General features: G+C 41.2%; 1 protein-coding gene across 1 annotated transcript in view; it reads left to right on the top strand.

The window, feature by feature from the left end:
* The window catches only part of LOC310922676 (bromodomain and WD repeat-containing protein 3-like), a 42,738-nt gene that overhangs the window by 5,933 nt on the left and 18,370 nt on the right, over positions 1-18,435 (top strand). The window contains exons 5-13 of the mRNA XM_083883411.1: positions 2,351-2,501; positions 4,547-4,645; positions 10,613-10,773; positions 12,315-12,536; positions 13,902-14,002; positions 14,646-14,716; positions 15,571-15,671; positions 16,824-16,864; positions 18,255-18,359. Of these exons, the coding sequence (XP_083739537.1) occupies positions 2,351-2,501; positions 4,547-4,645; positions 10,613-10,773; positions 12,315-12,536; positions 13,902-14,002; positions 14,646-14,716; positions 15,571-15,671; positions 16,824-16,864; positions 18,255-18,359 (1,052 nt within the window). The remainder of the gene's footprint in view (positions 1-2,350; positions 2,502-4,546; positions 4,646-10,612; positions 10,774-12,314; positions 12,537-13,901; positions 14,003-14,645; positions 14,717-15,570; positions 15,672-16,823; positions 16,865-18,254; positions 18,360-18,435) is intronic.

The following is an 18,435-nucleotide window of genomic DNA, read 5'->3' as shown; positions in this document are numbered from 1 at the left end:
GAAAAATACTTAAAATCCATTTATAGCTCTCTCACACAGAGGTGAAAGGAAGGATTTTTGATTCAAGTTCTTCTGGGAACCTGAAAACAGAATTACTTGTTTAGCTCTGGGCTGTGATTTAAGCATTTTTTCTGGAAGTTATTATGGAAAAAAAAATTACCAGGAGGATTCGCTGCTCTTGCTGCCTGCCTATGGAGCTGTTTGTTGTTAACAACAGTGTTAATATTCAGATTAAGGGCTGCATATTTGAGGCTGTTGTGGGTTGTAGAAACATGGAAATGTGCAGGGAAAGAAGTGTGATCAGGGAATGCTGTCGTCAAGTGTGTCAGTGTTTGCTCTTTATTATTCCCTGTTAAACTGTGCCTTCATCTTTAAGCCACCACGTCCTTTTCCATTGTGGAGTTAGTCAGGACTGCTTGTGGAACACCTTGGGCTCTCTCTCTGCAGTGGGATATTTGTTGCCAGCAAATCCAGCACCTTCCTAGGCCTGGAATGTGGTGAAACTCCCAAACCAACTCCGGGGTGAAGAGAGGAGTGTTTGCTGTGCTACTCTGGGTTTGGATTTTTCACATTTCCAGAGAGAATGGTATGGCTTGCGTTCTTTTGGTGCTCTGGAAGTATAATTTCAGAGCTTCTAGGTTGGTCTTTGTTGATCTTTTAATCTTAAGGATTGATACATTGCTGTGTATTGGCAGATGGTGACTGAGGGGCTTGTTACTGGTTATCAGAGATGGAAATGAGAATTTCAGACTCAGATTTTACTTTACTGCAGATTCTCTCTCTATAACTTCCCTTTCAGACCCTTTCAGAAATCTTACAGACTGAAGGGAGGCTGGTGCAGCGTCATAAAACATTTTGCAGCATGAACACATTTACAGTGTTTCAGGAATGAGTCAGAATGAATGGCAAATACCAAACTTTGGACTGTTATATCCCACCATTTACAGTGAAAGAGGATTCATGCTCATACGCTGAACTTCACTGGTTGTATCACTGGGGGGAAAACGCTAAAAAAAAGGGGAAAACAGCTAAAATGACTGGAGAAACCTGTCAGTGCAGGAAAGCATTCACAGGGTCATTCCTTGGTGCTCACTCACAGGATGAAAAGTCTTGGAATGAGAACATGGTAATGCACTCATCATGTTTCTCATTCCTGCACTGAAAAAATGATGATTTTGCATCTTTAGAATAATCATGATTGATGAGATTATTCTTTAACCAGCAGCGACTGAGGGATGAGTAGGGGGAGGAACCTGTCTCTTCTCCAAATGTTTCATTCACATTGGAAGAGTTTTTAGTCGGATGTAGATAACTGATACCTTGTATATTTAATTAGATACATTTCCCTTTTCTTTTTGGTTAAAATCTGAATTATGGGACAGTGTTGATCCTGCTCATGGTGCAGGTGGTGACGTTATCCAGCCCTGCCTGGCTGTGCTGGGTCCTTGTAGCTCCACTACTGTTGCCCAGTTGGAATGAAAAAATTCCCAACGACGTGTCCTAATAATCTGATGACACAGTTGAGTGAACAATGCTTTGGCAACAGGGCAGAGGGAATTACAGACCTTTTCCTCCTTCCTGATGCCTGGCACTCCCTCCAGTGTGCTGGGGCAGGGAGCTGGGCACATCCCTGGAATCTGGGTGGGCAAGAGGCTGTAGATCCATGAAAAGAGGTGCATGGAACCGTGTGTCCTATGTCAAAGGAGCTCTGATGGGCAGATTTTCCTGCCAGTTTGTAAATACAGGAGTCAGGCAGTGCAGGACATTCTGGATAATGAGGCACAATTTATTTGTTGTTCAAACAGACTCTCAGAATAACTGTTGTCCCTCTGTAGAAAACAGCCTCTGTCCAAAGGGAAAAATAAAGGATGTTTTCCCAACATGACAGAATTGGAGCCTACACATGTGGGTCCTCAAGATACCTACTTCCAGGAGTAGGAGTGGAAAGTGGAGACTGAGTATTGATTTTGGGGTAATGTTTAGGGGTTTTAGGTAGTTTTTAAGGTTTTTATTCTTTTGCACATGTACTTCATGCAGTGATGTCAATGCAAAGGTATTTCAGTTAACCAAAAAATGGGAAGAGAATGAACTGAAAGGTAAAAAAAAGTTCTTTGAGTAGAGCACTGCTCTGGGGATTTTTTTTTTATTAAAGGAAAAAGGATAAATCTACAATTAAGCTATTACAACCTGAAGTGTTTGGTCTGGATTTTGCAACACTCCACATCACTTTAAAATGCAGTATAATTTTGAGTGTATTTTCCTAACTTTACATATGAATATGAAGCAAAGTACTACCAGCAGAAGGAAAAATAAACCACTTTTCAAATGTCTGTGTTGTTTGTGTGTTTAGGTGGCTGTCAATGCACACATCCCTCCAGATTATCTCCTTAGGATCTGTGAGAGACTTGGACCCCTCTTAGACAAGGAAATCCCCCAGAGTGTCCTGGGGGTGCAGACTTTGCTGGGTGTCGGGCGCCAGTCTCTCCTAAGGGCAGCAAAAGGTAAGATTTTCAATTAATCTGGGCTTGAATTCTATTTTAATGATTAACCCCCTTTTGTTGCCATTCCTGTTGGGATATCTGTGTGTTTGCATGAGCCTTGGTTTGTCTCCTGTTGTTGCCAGCCTTTTTCTTCCTAAAATGCGGTTGTTGCTGGCCCTGTTGGATATATTTCCTTGGGTTGAAAATGCCATTTTAGGCAATTCTTGCCTACAGTTGCCTGATCTTGTTACTTCCTCTGCCTCCTTCCCCAGTGTGTTGGTGTTTGTGTAAATGATGTGAATGGGATTAGGGGGTTGATGTGTCTGAAAAATGCCGTTTTTTTCCATATACATTTACACACATCTGTGTCTAAAATCACTGACCTGGGCTGTTTTTCAGCCTGTTTTTTTCCATTCTTTGACTTCCTGACTGTGCAGACACAGGACAGGGTGGTGGCATTTGAGGCAGCATTTAGGGAGTAGGAGAAGGCCAGGCTGATTCTTCAGTGGCAATTCCTGCTTGTCCTTGCCCTTGCCTGAAGTTAATTTGAAAGCCCCCATTCCTTTCATGAAGAGAGCACCAGTCCTTTTCTCTTTGAAAAACTCTCTCTGCTTGAGAGAATGATCCTGAGAGCAGTTTTGTGTTAGAACTAAAGAGATCTGAGAGCCATCTGCTATTGAAGTGATTCCTCTTTCCCTCCTCACTCCATGCCCCTGCCACTTCCTCCCTGCAGGAGCCAGAACTTCCTTGAGCCTGTGATGTGCTGATTCAGAGAGCTGAAATGTTGCAAAATTTGTTGTAGTGAATTAAACGAGCTGGCGGAAAAGGATCACAGGGCTGGAGGTGACACAGGAGGAGGAGCATCATCCTGGGAGGGGAGGAGGGATGGCAGAGCAGGACCTTCCTGTTTTGGTGGCAGTTGAGCACTTAATTCCCTGCATCCTGTGGAGTCACACTGTGATGCTGTCTGCTGATCCATTGGATATCTCCTGGAGGGATGAACTGTTCCCAAACACATTGCCCTACAAAGTTTTGGGACTGGGTTTTGTTTTGCCTGTGCTTTGCTGTAATTAGGTGTAGAAATTCAGGTTTGCAGAGAAACATTGCTTGGTTTCACACTCAGTTTGCAGCTTAGAAGCATACAGCAGCAAAATGTAAAGAGAAAATAAACTTTTTCTGCAGGGGAACAGAAGGGTTTAGGTGGATGGATCTATTTCAGGAAGTCTAAGTGCTGTTTTTAATGAGTATCATTTAATACTCTGTGCAGCAGTTTGGGGTTTAATCAGAAGGTGTTCTCAGGAGTCTCTGAGTCACCTCAGCTTGTGCACTTTACGTTCAGAGACCAACACGGTGCTACACAAATCCACCAACCTGCGGCACTGTCCTTCTGTTTCAGCACTCACCGTGGAAGCTCATTTCTCTCCCTCCAGATGGCCAGAAATGGAAGAAATCCAGGTCCAATTTCTGAGGCACTTTGAACAGTCTCAGAAAAATCACTATTGTTCTAGAGAGGAGCCTCTCCGAGGCCAGTTGGCAGCAGAAGGCTGGAGAGCCTTTAAAGAGAACAGTCTTCACTTTAAAACAATGATTTTTTGGGGGAGGAGTGGGGTGCAGAGGACAAGCTGAAAGGAGGGCACATTGCCACTTACTGCAGGAAAACAGATTTATTGGAAAAAACCCTCACTTCTCTCACTTTTAGGCAGCAAAATGTGAATTCTCAAATATGCAGTTCCTAAGCAGAGGTGCTTTAAGTGTTGGCATTGCAGAAGGAAAACACAGCAGAATTCAGTTGGGCCTCAATATAAAGTGCACTCACTTTTTAAATTCACTTTTTCTCTCCATGCATTTAGGGTCAATAATCACCCAAATTAAGCAAAAATAAGTTGAAACCATTTACAGTGACACTGCTGAGGGACTGGAAATCAGAGTTGCAATATTTAAATGAGGAGTCTGACAAACTGTTTCATCAGACAAACCTTTCTCTGGGCTGTTTTGAGTGGTGCTTGATCTCTTGATTATTTAATGTATTGATTATCACTTGTCCCCTGTCACTCTTGCTGATGCAGACTTCAGACACACACTATGGAAAGGATCTGCATTTGCTGCTCTGCACAGGGGCCGACCCCCCGAACTCCCGGTGAACTACGGGAAACCACCAAATGTGGGTGAGTCTGGCAGTCCATAAAATGTTCTTTTCTCCTCTCTCTATTTATTCCTGTCCCACAGAGGGTTCCTCTCGCTGACTAGAACACTACTCTGGGTTTGCATTAATGTTTCCTCTGATATCTCATGATGAATTAGTCTGAAATATGTCTCTCCCTGGTAGTAGGATAATTTTTGTGTTACTCAGGCTTGGGTTTTCCACAGTGGGTGTAGCCATGTTTTGCACAGTTGTTTGGAGGGCAATGGGCTTGAGTATTTTTTTATGATATGCCTCCATAATACGTACATGTGGCTGTAAGATTGGATGGGCATGGTCGCAGGAGCATGGAATCCTGGAATCATCATGGAATCTTAGCCAGAACAAAGCGTCTGGCTCCCAGGGAACTTCTTTGACTCAAGAATTCCTTTCCGTTGGATTATGACAGAAAACAGACTGCTTGCAACATCCCTCTCCAAAAAGGAAATAATCACCAAAGCAGCATTTGTGTTCCTTCAGCCTCAGTTGTCCACACAATTAGATAAAGAACTTGTATAAAACTCAGAGATATATGTGAGCTCTCAGCTTACATCTCATCACAGAGCTGCTCTGTTTTATATAAACTCAAGTGCTTGCCTTGTATGGTTTAAACTTTCATTAACTGTTTTTATAGAAAAAAAAAATTCTTGCAGGCATAAAAGTAAATGCTGGTTTATTTCTTTTTAGGGTATTTTATCTCTGTTTGTGCAAATAGATATATTTTCCTGGTTTGTCAGGGAGTCCTTTTACATATGGATCCTCCCTCCCTTTGGAGAAGTAGGGATGGTGCTGGCAGTTTTCTGTTTCTACCCTATCTGTGTATTTATTATTTTAGGCTGGTTCTGCAGGTACTTTACTGTGAGCAGTTGTGCTGATGGATTACTAATATTCTGAATTGTAGATTTATTGCACCCAACTCCTCTGGTTGTATTTCTGCACGAATTCTTGGATCAATTCTTTCATCAGACAGGGTGTTTTTGGAATATGTGGTATTATTAATGAGGCATCCTGGCAGATTGGACTTCAGCATTTGTCATGCTTTCATGGCAAAGGGCTATGCTGCTTGCTTGGTAACTATTTAGTGAATTAAAGAACAGAATAATTTTTTGTTTGGGTGTTTTCCTAATTGTTGGGGTTTTTTAAAGAAATACAAAGGTATTATATGGAAAAGAGTCTTTCATAGCCAAGAAATAGTTTTTGTCAGTATTGAGTCCTGGAAGAATACAGCCCTTGGTGTAACTACATAAACTACTACTAAGAGAGGAAAATGTGCATAAATATTAAAATAAGGATTTGTCTTCAGGTAGGAGTTTGATTTTGGGACTCCTTGTTAATCCTGAAGAGGAGGTCAGAAAATTCTGTGTCTATTTGTGCCAAGTGGGTGTTTTTTCCTGGTGCCAGCCAGAGATGCTGCAGTGTGTATGTCTTAAGTACAAGATGAAGTGTGCCCAACCTCTTTGGTATTTTGGCATATCTGTGAATTCCCACACGGTGCTGGCTCAGGCAGATGGACTTTCCTGGAATTACTTGCTGAAGGAGTTGGACTGAAATAAAAGATACCCATTAGTGTGTGTTCAGGAGTGAGGTGAGTGTGTAAGTACATGAGCAAAGTGGTAAATAAGGTACAGAATGAGCAGCCAGGAGTATTCTCACATCATTTCCCTTCCAGTGATTAAGGATTTAAGCTTTCCACCAAATCCTGAGAGAATGGGGTCACTGATGGTCCAGCTGGGATCAACAAGGATCAGCTCTCAGCTGCAAGAGTTGGGAGTTGCAGTGGTTGCCTTTCCATGTGGTTGGGATGGGACCTTGTGGTCCGTACTCCAAAATAAAAGGTCCTGCACAGTGGAACTGGAGTGGGAAATCCGTGTTGCCTTTTCCCAGCATGTCTGTGCAGAGCTGGGAATCTTCCGGCTGTGGAGTTTCTGGGAAAGTGCTGAGCTGTGGAGGTCATTCCCAGGGATGTGGTGCCTGTGTGGTGGGGCTGTGGTGATTTCCTGGAGGGGGACAGGGAGGGAAAACACTGGCAGGGCTTCCTGCTGCCAACAGGATGACTTGGAGGAGGAGTGTCTGCTTGAGCCTTTCTGGGCAGCTCTTGTGGTAGTGGAGCTTTTAGGGCTCCCTTTGTGCTCTTCCAGACAGAAAGTGGAAAGACTGGTCATGCAGTACCTCAGGACTGGGAGTGATTCCCTTTTGATAAACCTGCTTTTGATGCTACTTCGATTTTGTCAGGGCTTTTTTTTTTTATTGCAGGCAGCTCAGAGCAGCTCAGAAAGAAGGTTGTTTTCACTCTTAAAGAGCTGCTCTAACCTGAGGATGGAAATCTTTCTGTGGGCAGCTGTTGTTAGCGAAAACAACACAAAATTTGGAAGTAGAAGGTTTTCAGCACAGTCTCAGTGAACAAGCATTTCAGATGGGTGGAAATTCACAGTCAAGGTGATCCAGCTGCTTTGGGCCTGCCAAAGGGCAGCGCTGGGATGAGGTCAGGAATCAATGATGGTTTGTGCTGGAAATGAGTTCCATGAGATCAGCAGCTCCCAGAGCTGGAATGCACTGTGCTTTTACTGCTTTTCCTGGGTCCAGGCTCTTTGTGGCCACACAGCCACTCTCTGAGAAGGTGTTTTCCATGTGGGAGCCAACTGTGTTTGTTTCCTGGCATTCCTGTGAAATCCTGGCTTGTGTCTCTCCCATCAGTGGTACCCGATCCGTGCTCGGATTTGTGATGAAGGCAAAATGTAGGTCCTCATTACAAAGTCACAGTGCTTCTTGCAGAAGGTAAAACAGTCTGATAGGAGCTCATCACCCCTGAGAAACTGATTTTAAAACAAACATTTGCACTAGTTCCCCATTTTCTAATTTTCCTTGCAAAGAGTGGATCGAGACGAGGGGTTTTAGGGAGAGCAGGAATTCCAGCTGGTGCTGCTCAGTGACTGCCTCACTGAAATGCTTGAGTTCCTTCTGAGGTTGTGATTTAACTTTGAAGTCTGGACTGTCTGATGATTACTTTTAAAATCTAGGTTTCACTGGTGGGTTGTTGTTGCTGGGTTTGGGGTTTATCCTTCCTAGGTGAGCTTTCTTGCAAGGGTTTTTACATTGTGCTGTTACTTGTAGTAGAATATGAGGTAAATTGTGATTTAGGAATTGCTGTTGTCAGCTTATGTAACTTGAATGAAGCACTGCAATTTTCCTCAAGGTGTGGCCTTCCAGGACCAAGGACTGTGGGAAAGGAGGAGAAAAATGCCTGTATTTTACAGGTTGGTAGCTGGAGGAGCTGAGATGGCCCTTCAGTGTTGGGATAAAATTAACTTTTCTTATCAAGAAGGCTGGATCTCCTCCCTTTTTGTGGGAAATAACTGTCTTGAAAGTTTTTCCTAGCAGAGAATGGTGAGGGGGTGGACTTGGCAGCTCTAACATCCAGTGTGGCATTTAATACATCAGTTAATGAGATAGGTTAGTAAAATTTTTTAGGGTTACTAAGTTGCTATTTCTCCATGTGGGAATTGTTGTTGGGTTTTAGTGCTTTGGGGCCTTACGAGGACAATAACTTCATTGTTCTGCAGCAAGGAAACTTCACAGGGATTTTTGTCATGTGGGGGTAATTCCCTATTTAGATATTGTGTATTAATCTTCCTAAAAATACAGGAATGGAGAATGTTTGGTTTGTTCCTTTGAAGCAGTGATAGGGTTTTTTTGTCCAAAGATGCTGTTGCCTTAATAAAATTGTTGCTTCTCATGGCTCAACAATAGTTCTGGATGTCTCTGATTGAAGCATTTCATAAACAGGGCTTTTTATTTGGTAATTATCCATGGGAGATGGAGGAGTTTTGTCCCCATTGTGCAAATAGGGAAATAAAGACAGAAAAAAAAAAAAAAAGAAATTACTTTCATATCCGCTGAAGCTGAACTGATTGCAAGGCTGGGAATCGACCGGAAAAGTGAGGTGCCAAAACTGTGGGATTTTGGTGCCTTTTGGTGCTTCCTTCATGGGATTTACAACAAACAGCAGTGGTAAATGGTCAGAATGGGAGACACAGAAAATACCATGATTATTAGGAATATTTTGACATGAGAGTGTATCTTTTTGATTCACACTGTTCTTTGTGTGGTTAAAAAAAATATGCAAAGCCACCTGAAATTGCTTACAGGCAGATACACTGTTATTATGTATTTAAATATATAAATATATACGTATTGAAATGCTTGAAACCTTGAAAGGCACAGCAGAATCACCATGTTGCTGAATGACTCCATGTCTCTGTTGGCACACAGGGTGGGGGAAAGGGAGGTGTAATCTTTTTAAGAATTCAGCTTTTAAGCTGTCATGCTTAAAGAGTAAATAAAATAATGTGTAGGCAAAGCTGAGGTACCTTATAGAGCATTTATCACTGCGGGATCTCTGTATTAGAGGTAGGAAAAAGAGTTTAAAATTTCAGTTTTACTTCGCTCAGGGAGACAGTTTTGTTTAACAGTCCTGTATAATATCAGGTATCAGTTGAATAGTAGGTAGGTAGTAAATTAATTTGCTTTAGTGTGTTTTGCTTTTTAGTATTGCTGAATGTGTGTTTTTACATGCAAAGCAAATATTGACTAAAGGTGAGGTTGTGCTGGAGCCTGATGGCTTTTGCAAGCATCTTTTATGCAGTTTTTTTCTCCTCATGTGTCATGTTTCAATTGCGTTGAGTGATTAAAAATAATCCACATTTCAGAGCCCAAAACTGAGACACAAAGATGCTTTCTTTAAAGCTGGAAACAATTTCTTTTCCTTGCTTGTGTGTAAATACTTCAATGGTATCAATTTACACAAGGAGTTACGCATTAGGAACCCTTTGAAAGGGCAGTTCTTGACTTTGTAGATTAATTTTTTAACGTACTCCATGATCTTTTTTTTTGTGTAGATTGGCTGCATTACCATGAGACAATTAAGAAATGGCTCGAGTTTTTCACTAGACTTTTAAGCTAAAGGAGTGAAAGGCACTAAAGAGCTTCGTGGGGCTCCTGTGAAGCCCAGCCCACATCAAGGTGCAGGGGAAGATAAGGAGTTGCTCCAGGGGATCTGCTATCACAGGGACTCCATAAACCCACCAGCACAGCCCTGTTAGATCCTCAAGTGCCACTGAAAAACCCTCTCAAAACTTTCAAATCCAAAGTTCAAGTGCTGTGAGTGAGGATAGGCTAGGGAAAACAGTAATAGGATTGGTGAAATTAAGTACCCCAAAATGGTCTCAGATTGTGCATCCAAAGGCTTTTTTACAGCGTGGGTTTGTGGAATTAGGTTTTAGGCTGTTCTTGGAAGGGCTACTGGCTATGGAAATAGGAAGGAGTTTGTTGTTGCAGTTTTTTAATCCTACCTGCCATTCTGCCACTGGGAGTTTTCCATCAGTGCCACCTATTTCTTGTTCTTCAATTCCTTTGCCATGAAAATGTAAGATTGTGGGTGTGGAAGTCCTTTGGCCCTCACATATGATCTGGAAGCCATTCCAAGGAAAGATTTTTATCACTTTTTATCTCTTCTTTTATCACAAAAAAGCACTTAAAATAAACTATTATTGTACTCTTTTTATAATGGATATTAGTAACATGCAATTTCCTAAATTTCCTTACTTCCTTCAAAGATTTTCCTTAAAGATTTTCCAAATCTGTGTAGGATAAATATATCTGTTACCTGTTCATGAATTGAACATTGGAGTAACTCCCAGCTGTGGTGGGAACATTTCATTCTGCTTTCATTTTTGGTGAGGAAGCAGTTGCAGCCTCTGGTGGGTATTGAAAGGCTCCATCAGGAGTGGGATTTCTTTTTATAACACTGCACAGAATGTTCTTATAAGGTGGAAGAGGTTCAGATTTATTACTGATTCTAATAGTGAAATTCTTAATAAATACCATATTTGATTACTCTGAGTTCTGGACAAAATTCATGTCCCACTCTTCTTTTTGCTTCTTTTTTCTCTCCCAGTTCACATTCTTTCTGCCAGGCAATTAACTGGATGTGGCCGTTTCAGCCACTTGTTCCCAACATCCACCTACCAACACATGAAGATGCACAAGAGGATTTTGGGGCACCTCTCCTCTGTTTATTGCATAGCCTTTGATCGCAGTGGGAGGAGGATTTTTACAGTAAGTTTAAAATTTGGATCTTTTTCTTCTCGAAGATTGCTTTGTTTGTTTCGATTTCTTTCTTTCTTGAGTCCCTCAACAGCTTCTTAGTCACTGATTGAGATGCAGATATGACTTTGTTCAGCTGCAAGTTGCTTTTCTACTAAATTTCTTTCCTGGATTTGTAGTGTGTCAGTACATCTGTGACAATTTTTTAAAGTTATTCTCCAGAATGCAGTGACATCCATTTCTTTGGTGATACCCTTGGTTTTTGCTGGGCATATTTAAAAATCAACAGATTTTTCAAACAAATGTTGCCTTTTTAGCTGTTAATGTTAATCCCTATGCATGGAGTGACAGGACAAGGAGGAATGGCTTCCCAGTGCCAGAGGGGAGAGGCTTAGGTGGGATATTGGTAAGAAATCCTTCTCTATGAGAGTGATGAGACCCTTGCACAAGGAGCCCAAAGAAGCCATGACTGCCCCATCGCTGAAGCCAGGCTGGATTGAGCAACCTGGGATAATGGAAGGTGTCCCTGCCTTCTAAATAGATCCCTTTCCAACATTAACCATCCTGTGATTCCATGATTCTCTTTTATCATATTGAAATCCTTGACTCTATAAGGTGATCCCCAGACTCTACAGTTCATAGAATCATACCATCCCAGAGTGGTTTGAAAGCAAAACGAGTGAGAGGCTCCAAGTCACAAATACAATTTAATAAGAAGAAAGGAAAAAAAGTAAAATAAAATAAAATAAATGCAATAACACAAAGGACCACTGGCAGAGTCAGAACACACCCTGAGCAGGGTGGTGGGAGCAGTCCAGGTGAGGGGCTCTTCCTGAAGCAGTGATCCTGTAGAAAGGTCTGGTAGCCCTGCTCCTCTGGGAATCCAGTGGGTAAGGGCTGCTTGCACTGTCCCAAATCCCAGATTATATCCAGGTGGGAATGCTTGGCTCCTCCCCCTGGGGAGAGCATCTCACAATGGGATGAGGAGTCGTGAAGTGGGTCCTTGATGGCCCATTAAACAGAGATAACTCCTGGAGGGAGTTCCCTGTGAGTTCTGGGCAAGGCATTGATGGGCCATGAGCAGAAGAGCCCAAAGGAGGGGCCTGGGAAAACACTGCCCCACCTGGTTCTAACAGCTCATGGAGATGGTGATGGAATAAATACTTTGTGTACATCCCACACTAAACCCAGGACACCATCCCAGGGTGATTTGGATGAGATGGAATATTTCAAAGTCATCCAGCCCCACCCCTGCCACAGGAAGGGATGCCTTCCACTATCCCAGAGTGCTCCAAGCCCCATGCAACCTAGCCTTAGGCACCTCCAGGGATCCAGGGGCAGCCACAGATTCTTTGGGCAACCTATGCCAGGGCCTCACCACCCTCAAAGGGAAGAATTTCTTCCTAAAACTGGGATTCTGTGGAATCCCACTGAGTTGTTCTGTCTGTTCATGGGGGTTGGGATCCCTGTCCATCTGCGATGATCCATGTGTGGCATGCATGGAACGCGTCCCGTAGTCCCTGTAATCTCTGGGAATCCCTGTGGCATTCCAGGGGTCAGATGACTGTTTGGTGAAGATCTGGGCCACGGACGATGGGCGGCTGCTGTCCACCCTGCGGGGCCACTCGGCCGAGATCTCGGACATGGCCGTCAACTACGAGAACACGCTGCTGGCCGCGGGCAGCTGTGACAAGGTGGTCAGGGTGTGGTGCCTGCGGACCTGCGCCCCCCTCGCTGTCCTACAGGGCCACTCAGCTTCCATCACCTCCATACAGGTGAGCACTGGTGGGGTTTTCCCCTAAACCCTTGTATTAGAGTGGTAATAAGAACCATGGTAGTCAAGGATAAAATTTTGTCTATGATTTGTCCCGACTCAAGGGTGTTTTTCCTGGCTGACTCAATCCCATGGTGCCTGAGAGATCATCCTCTTGTTTCCATATGCTTTTAGCTGCGTGATCCCACTGCAGCTTCCTTAGGTCTAGAAAATGGGGGATGTGATGCTCTTTTGGAGCAGCTCAGAGAGCAGCAGTGTCTCCTTGGCTCAGCTCGCTGATATGTTTGGCATCTTTGGTGGTGCTCCTGGCACAGCACTTGACCCAACACTCTTGTGTTCACAGGGAATATTTGTTTTTCAGAAGGATCAGTCAAAATTCCTTACTCCCCATTTCTTGTTTCCTTGTTATCTTAGTTTGTAGCTTAAAGAGCTGCTCTGGATGTTGTAGCAGATTTTCTTTAAAAAAAAAACCTCACGACTGCCAGGCAGAAACCCTCCAAAAGACAAAATTCCAAGATAAAAAAGACAATCCCTGCAATTTGGCAGGTGGCGCACATAGAGGGGAGAGTGAGTGGGGCTGTTTGGCTCAGAATCCCTCTCTCCTGGAGTGGAGCTGTCTTGGATTCAGCACAGGCTTCTCCATCGTGCCAGTATTTTCCAGGAGTCTTATTTCTCCCCATCTTCTCTACACTTCCAATTTTGTCTGATTTCAACCATGTTAAGGTGATTGTGTTAGAAACGTATTTTCTTACCTGGCTTTATAGCTGGTGTATTATTTGTTTACATGTGTATATATAAATCTCTGTTTGTGTGTGTGTTTCTCTCAAGCTCTTTGATAATTTAGAATATAATCAGTCACTGCTTTTTGAGGAAGCAGTGCTGGATTCCTTTATCAAATTACCAGGTAGCCTGAGGATTAAAAGTATTGCTGCAGTTATGAAATGAAGAATAGAAAGCTTTCCCACTCCTTAGAGAGGTTTAGGAAGATAAAGGAGGGGTGATCCTGCTGTGCAGCTGTTCTTCATTGGGCTTGGATGCAGGAATAGTTGTATTTGCCATGTTTGATCCAGTTCTATCCTAGAAAGACCTATTTCCTCATGTTTTTGCCCCATTTACAGGGTCTGGGCTTGTTTCATTTCTCCAATTTCATTTGTGTGATAAAAACAAAGAATTCCAAACAAAAATGTAGGTGTTCTCCATTTCCTCAGCTTTATTTTTATGGAAGTTCAAATTCTGTGCTTACCCCTGCTCTCTATACTTCAGGGGAGAAACTAATATATAGTGACAAACATTCTTGTCAACAAGCTTCCAGCATGAAAGAAGAGAAAACAGGAGCTGGTTTAATTGTTCCAACTTTTATTTTTAGTTCTCTCCAGCAAGGAAAGGAACAACTCGATACCTCACTTCCACTGGTGCCGACGGAACAATCTGTTTCTGGCAGTGGCATGCGAACACCATGAAATTCAAGTGAGTCTGTCTAGATAATTACAATCATTTGAACTCAAGGATGAATTTATTTTTAATTTTGGCACGGAGAAGAATGCTGAGATAATGAAATAAGGGTGTTTTCTTGCTCAGTAAACTGGTGTGTGGGGCAGGAGCACTTTGGGATTCCACGGCGTTGGATCCTAAAGGGGAGGCAGAGATTGGGGTTGTTACTTGTGAGGATTGTGCTTTGCAAGCCAAAGTTGTGGAAGAAATTCCAGCTTTTACATTCAGGATTAAATGCCTGACCAAAATGTACAGACAGAAGAATTAATTTGCTTTTAATCAGAAGAATGTACATATGTAGATGTCATCAAACCTGTATTTTATCAGGAGGAAATGCTATTGGATTAATGGTCTGGCAGGGTCTGTTTTAAATAGATTTGAATTGGCAAGGATAATGATAAATCAGTTAAATAATATTCTCAGTTTAGAGAATTGTTTTTTTCTTATTGAACTAAGGAAGAAAATTCCTAAAATAAAAAAAAAAATTCCAGCAAACTCAAGGTGAGAATTATAAAACTAAGAGATTTAAGACAAGCTTAACCTCAACCTGCTGAGCTGCAGGGAACTTTTTATGTTGAATAAAGAAGGAAAAAATAAAAATATTGTGTTTTGTATGTAGGGATCGTCCTGTGAAGTTTGCAGAGAGGTCCAGGCCTGGTGTTCAGATCTCCTGCTCATCTTTCAGTTCTGGTACGTGTCCAGCATCAGCTGTTTCATGAGTTTGGGGCTTTGGTGGCAATTCTGTTACTTCTCTTTCAGTACAAATAGTGTTAAACCCTTTTTCAGTTAATTTTATCTCTTTCAAGATGTGATTATTGGAAATACTCTCTGCAAAGTGTCTGCCTCAAGCTGCTATTTCTCTTTTTTCCTACAACTTAAACTAAAAATATCTTGACCACTTCCAAGGCTTTCAGACTCAGGTTTTGCACATCAGCAATATTTCTCTGCAACATCCTTTTAAGACTTTACCTTGTAAAGTTTTTGAGTGAAAGGTTGTGGAAATCCTCTGTCAACAATTACACTTTTGCTAACCTTCCAAATTTATCTGAATTCTGAGAGTATCAATTCCATGTTTTGGAAGATCTCAGCTTTGGAAGACCTCCTTTGCAGCTTTGAATGAGCAAAACCAGAATTTTTACAAAGAAAATTTTGTAGTTACTCATTAAATTTCCTTTTTGAAAATGAGAACTTTTGTAGAGGCACATTCCTTTTATAAAGCCAGATATCCTAAATTAACTAAGCCCATTTCAATGCAATAAACCATACAATAGTGTCCTTTTTGAGCAATATTATAAAGAAACAATAAAATATCTTAATCACTGCATCACAACTCAGCAGTAATTTCTCTGATATGTTTCACATAGATACTGAAACTGCTTTTAAATATTTTATTTGACATTTACCTGTTTTCATTGAAATTTTCTGTTTAAAACTAATTCTGAAATTTAAAACTAATTCTGAGAATTCTGAAATGAAAATAAATGAAGTTAAAGTAAGTTTTTCTTTGGATGACTTTTCTTCTCACAGAGAATTGTCTGTTTTAGGTGGCATGTTCATTGCAACAGGGAGTACTGACCATGTGATAAGAATTTATTATTTGGGCTCAGAATCTCCAGAGAAAATGGCTGAGCTGGAATCTCACACGGTAAGAGGCAAATCCAAAAGGAAATCTCTTTTTTCCCCAACCTTTTCCTCGTTTCAGTGACTTAATTTCTGTATATCCTATTTTTTTATTTACTATTTAGAATTTGTTTGGCTTTCAACATTGTGGTATTTAAATGCCTGGAAATTTGTGGCATGTTTATTTTTAAATGCCTCTGAGGGAAGAGGTTTGTGCAAAGTAAGCTTTTTATTTCATTCCCCCAGAAAACAGAGGGACCAGGTGATTTTCCCTTATTCTTGAAAAAAGTCTTTGTTGGAATGAAGAATTAAAACAGTTTTAATGCACAATATCATTGCACAATGTCATTTTTTCCAATAAACTTGCTGTTGAATGTTTAGTTAAATGCACATAAGACAGAGTAATTCATAATTTGGACTGTGCTGTCAGAATTTGGATCATGATGGTAATTTCATTTAGAAAATAAAGCTTAGAAGTGTATTTGTTTAAGAATAATACAGAAAGGTTCCTATAAAAATTCAAACTACAAATTTACCACCTCAGGAATGTTTTATGGGTTAAGCCCAAGGTCTAAATTGATTCTCTGAACTTCAGTGGGAGTCGTGGCTCTCACATTGAAGTCTCCAAGCCAACACAACTAACAGCTATTTTGCTCACAAAAGAAAAGGATGTTTTCTGTATTGAACATGTTTGGAAGAAGCTGTAATTCCTTTAATTTCTTTAAGTCCACTCTTAATCCTGCAGACAGCTGTCAGCCCCCCCTAAAACAAATCCCAGTTACCAGGAGATAGAAACATTAGTGGGAGTAAGGAGAGCAAATCATGGAGCCAGCACAAGTATTTGGCAAATTAAAAAAAGGGCAAAACTGTCTAAAACATAACATTTGTTTCTCAACTATTTGTAAATATTCATAAAGCCAAGATCTGCATTTTTTGGATTAAATTTTTTGATGCACTTTCATGCTAGGTCTAAAAATTGCAGGAAGCCATCACCTCTGTGAACTTTTCCATTTCAGTGTTTAACATAATGTGTCTGGGGAAGTTTTAATTTCAAACACAACTTTTCTGTACTTGAATTTTTGATAGTTTATTTTTAATTTGCTAAGTAAAAAAACTCGTCATGGAGATCTTTTAGGCTGAGTTTTTCACTTCTTTTGTTTTTCTTCCCCCTATTTAGGACAAAGTGGTTGCAGTGCAGTTCTGTAACAATGGTGACAGGTGAGTGCTGGGTTTTGGGCCTGACAATGATGATGCTTGATTTTCCAAACAACATTTCATGGAAAATTTGGCGCAACAGGAGGATTTGCCCACGGGCTTGGCTTAATCTTGGACAAATTATTGCAGTGTGTTGCAAGACGTGTGTCATGTCCACAAGCTTGAACTCGTTGTCCTCTGATGTAACAACAAAAATGTTCTGTAACTGTGCTTTTGATTTGTTTTCTCTTTCAAACAGCAAATTGGAATTTTATAACCTCCCGTGTAAGAACCTTCCCAGGCAGCCCCCACAGAGGGGTTGCTTGTGGAGGAAGAGCATTGTAATCAATGTAGTCTAAAGCAAAAGTTAGTAAATGTAGATGTTTTTATCTCAGCTTTTGCTCCTATTCCTTATTTTGCTGGGCAGGAGGTTTAAAGGATGAGCCTTCCAAGCCCAACTGTAGCTGTGCACCTGTACTTGGAGAGCTTTGTCATCTGGAATTATGTGGGATTGTGCTGGAGTAGTTGTACCACCAGTTCCTTCAAAGCCATGTGAGAGGGAATGAGGTCACATACTCTCTGAAAATTATATTCTGTAACGATGCTTGGAATGAAAAAGGGGTACCTTATTTTTTATTTTAATATAAAGAAGTAAAATTAAGAAGAAAACTAATTTTTCATAAGCATTTGCAAACTCTTTTTCATCACAGTGAAAAAATCAGATGAGGGAAACTGAAAAGTTTACTTCATAAAATTGACTAGATTTGCCTTTTAAGTATAATTTTGTATATAAATGGAATATACTTCCAAAGGTGTTGGCCATCCTGTGAAAATGTATTACTTGAGGAACTTTTTCCCAGTTTCTCAACAAAAATTATTTCTGTGACATTGATGGCCGAAACATTACGATGTGGCTAAATACAGTTGCTTGAAATCTTTAACCAAGGAAGAGTTTAAAAATTAAAATATTCTTGTTCAGCTGCACAGGCAGGACGACCTCCTTGTGCTCCATTTGGCTCTTTCCCTTGCCTGTCTTCACCCTGTCCCTAAGTTAATGCATTATAATTTATGCCAGACTCCTGGCACACAGTTTCCCTTTCTTTGCTGCCACTCTGAGCTGCTCCAGGGATTTGCTGATGTCATTAAAAAGGGAATGTGCAGCTCGTATGAATTACGACATTGAAGTCATTCCAAGGCCATCTGCTGCTGGAGCCAAATGTAATTAATGTTGTGGGCTAGAAACTCTCTCGTACCCTACAATATCTGATAGGAAAATTGTAACCTCATGAGTAAGAGAAGTAGAGGTGCACAAGTACACACTTCCAAGTGCATATATATAATTTATTGTCCACATGGGGACGAAAACATCTTTATTCAGAATTTCATAGCTGTTTTTTTTCCCTTTGCCCCACAGCTTAAGGTTTGTCAGTGGAAGCAGGGATGGAACAGCAAGAATCTGGCACTACCATCAGCATGACTGGAAGAGTCTGGTCCTGGATATGGCTACAAAAATGACAGGGTAAAGCAAAGCAAGCAGAACACACCTCATGGGCACATGCACCTGCAAGCTAAATCCTCCATTATATTGAAAACTG

Source organism: Zosterops lateralis (assembly GCF_965231275.1).
Source record: "Zosterops lateralis genome assembly, chromosome: Z".
Classification (NCBI taxonomy): domain Eukaryota; kingdom Metazoa; phylum Chordata; class Aves; order Passeriformes; family Zosteropidae; genus Zosterops; species Zosterops lateralis.
This window is presented reverse-complemented; position numbering and strand designations above follow the sequence as displayed.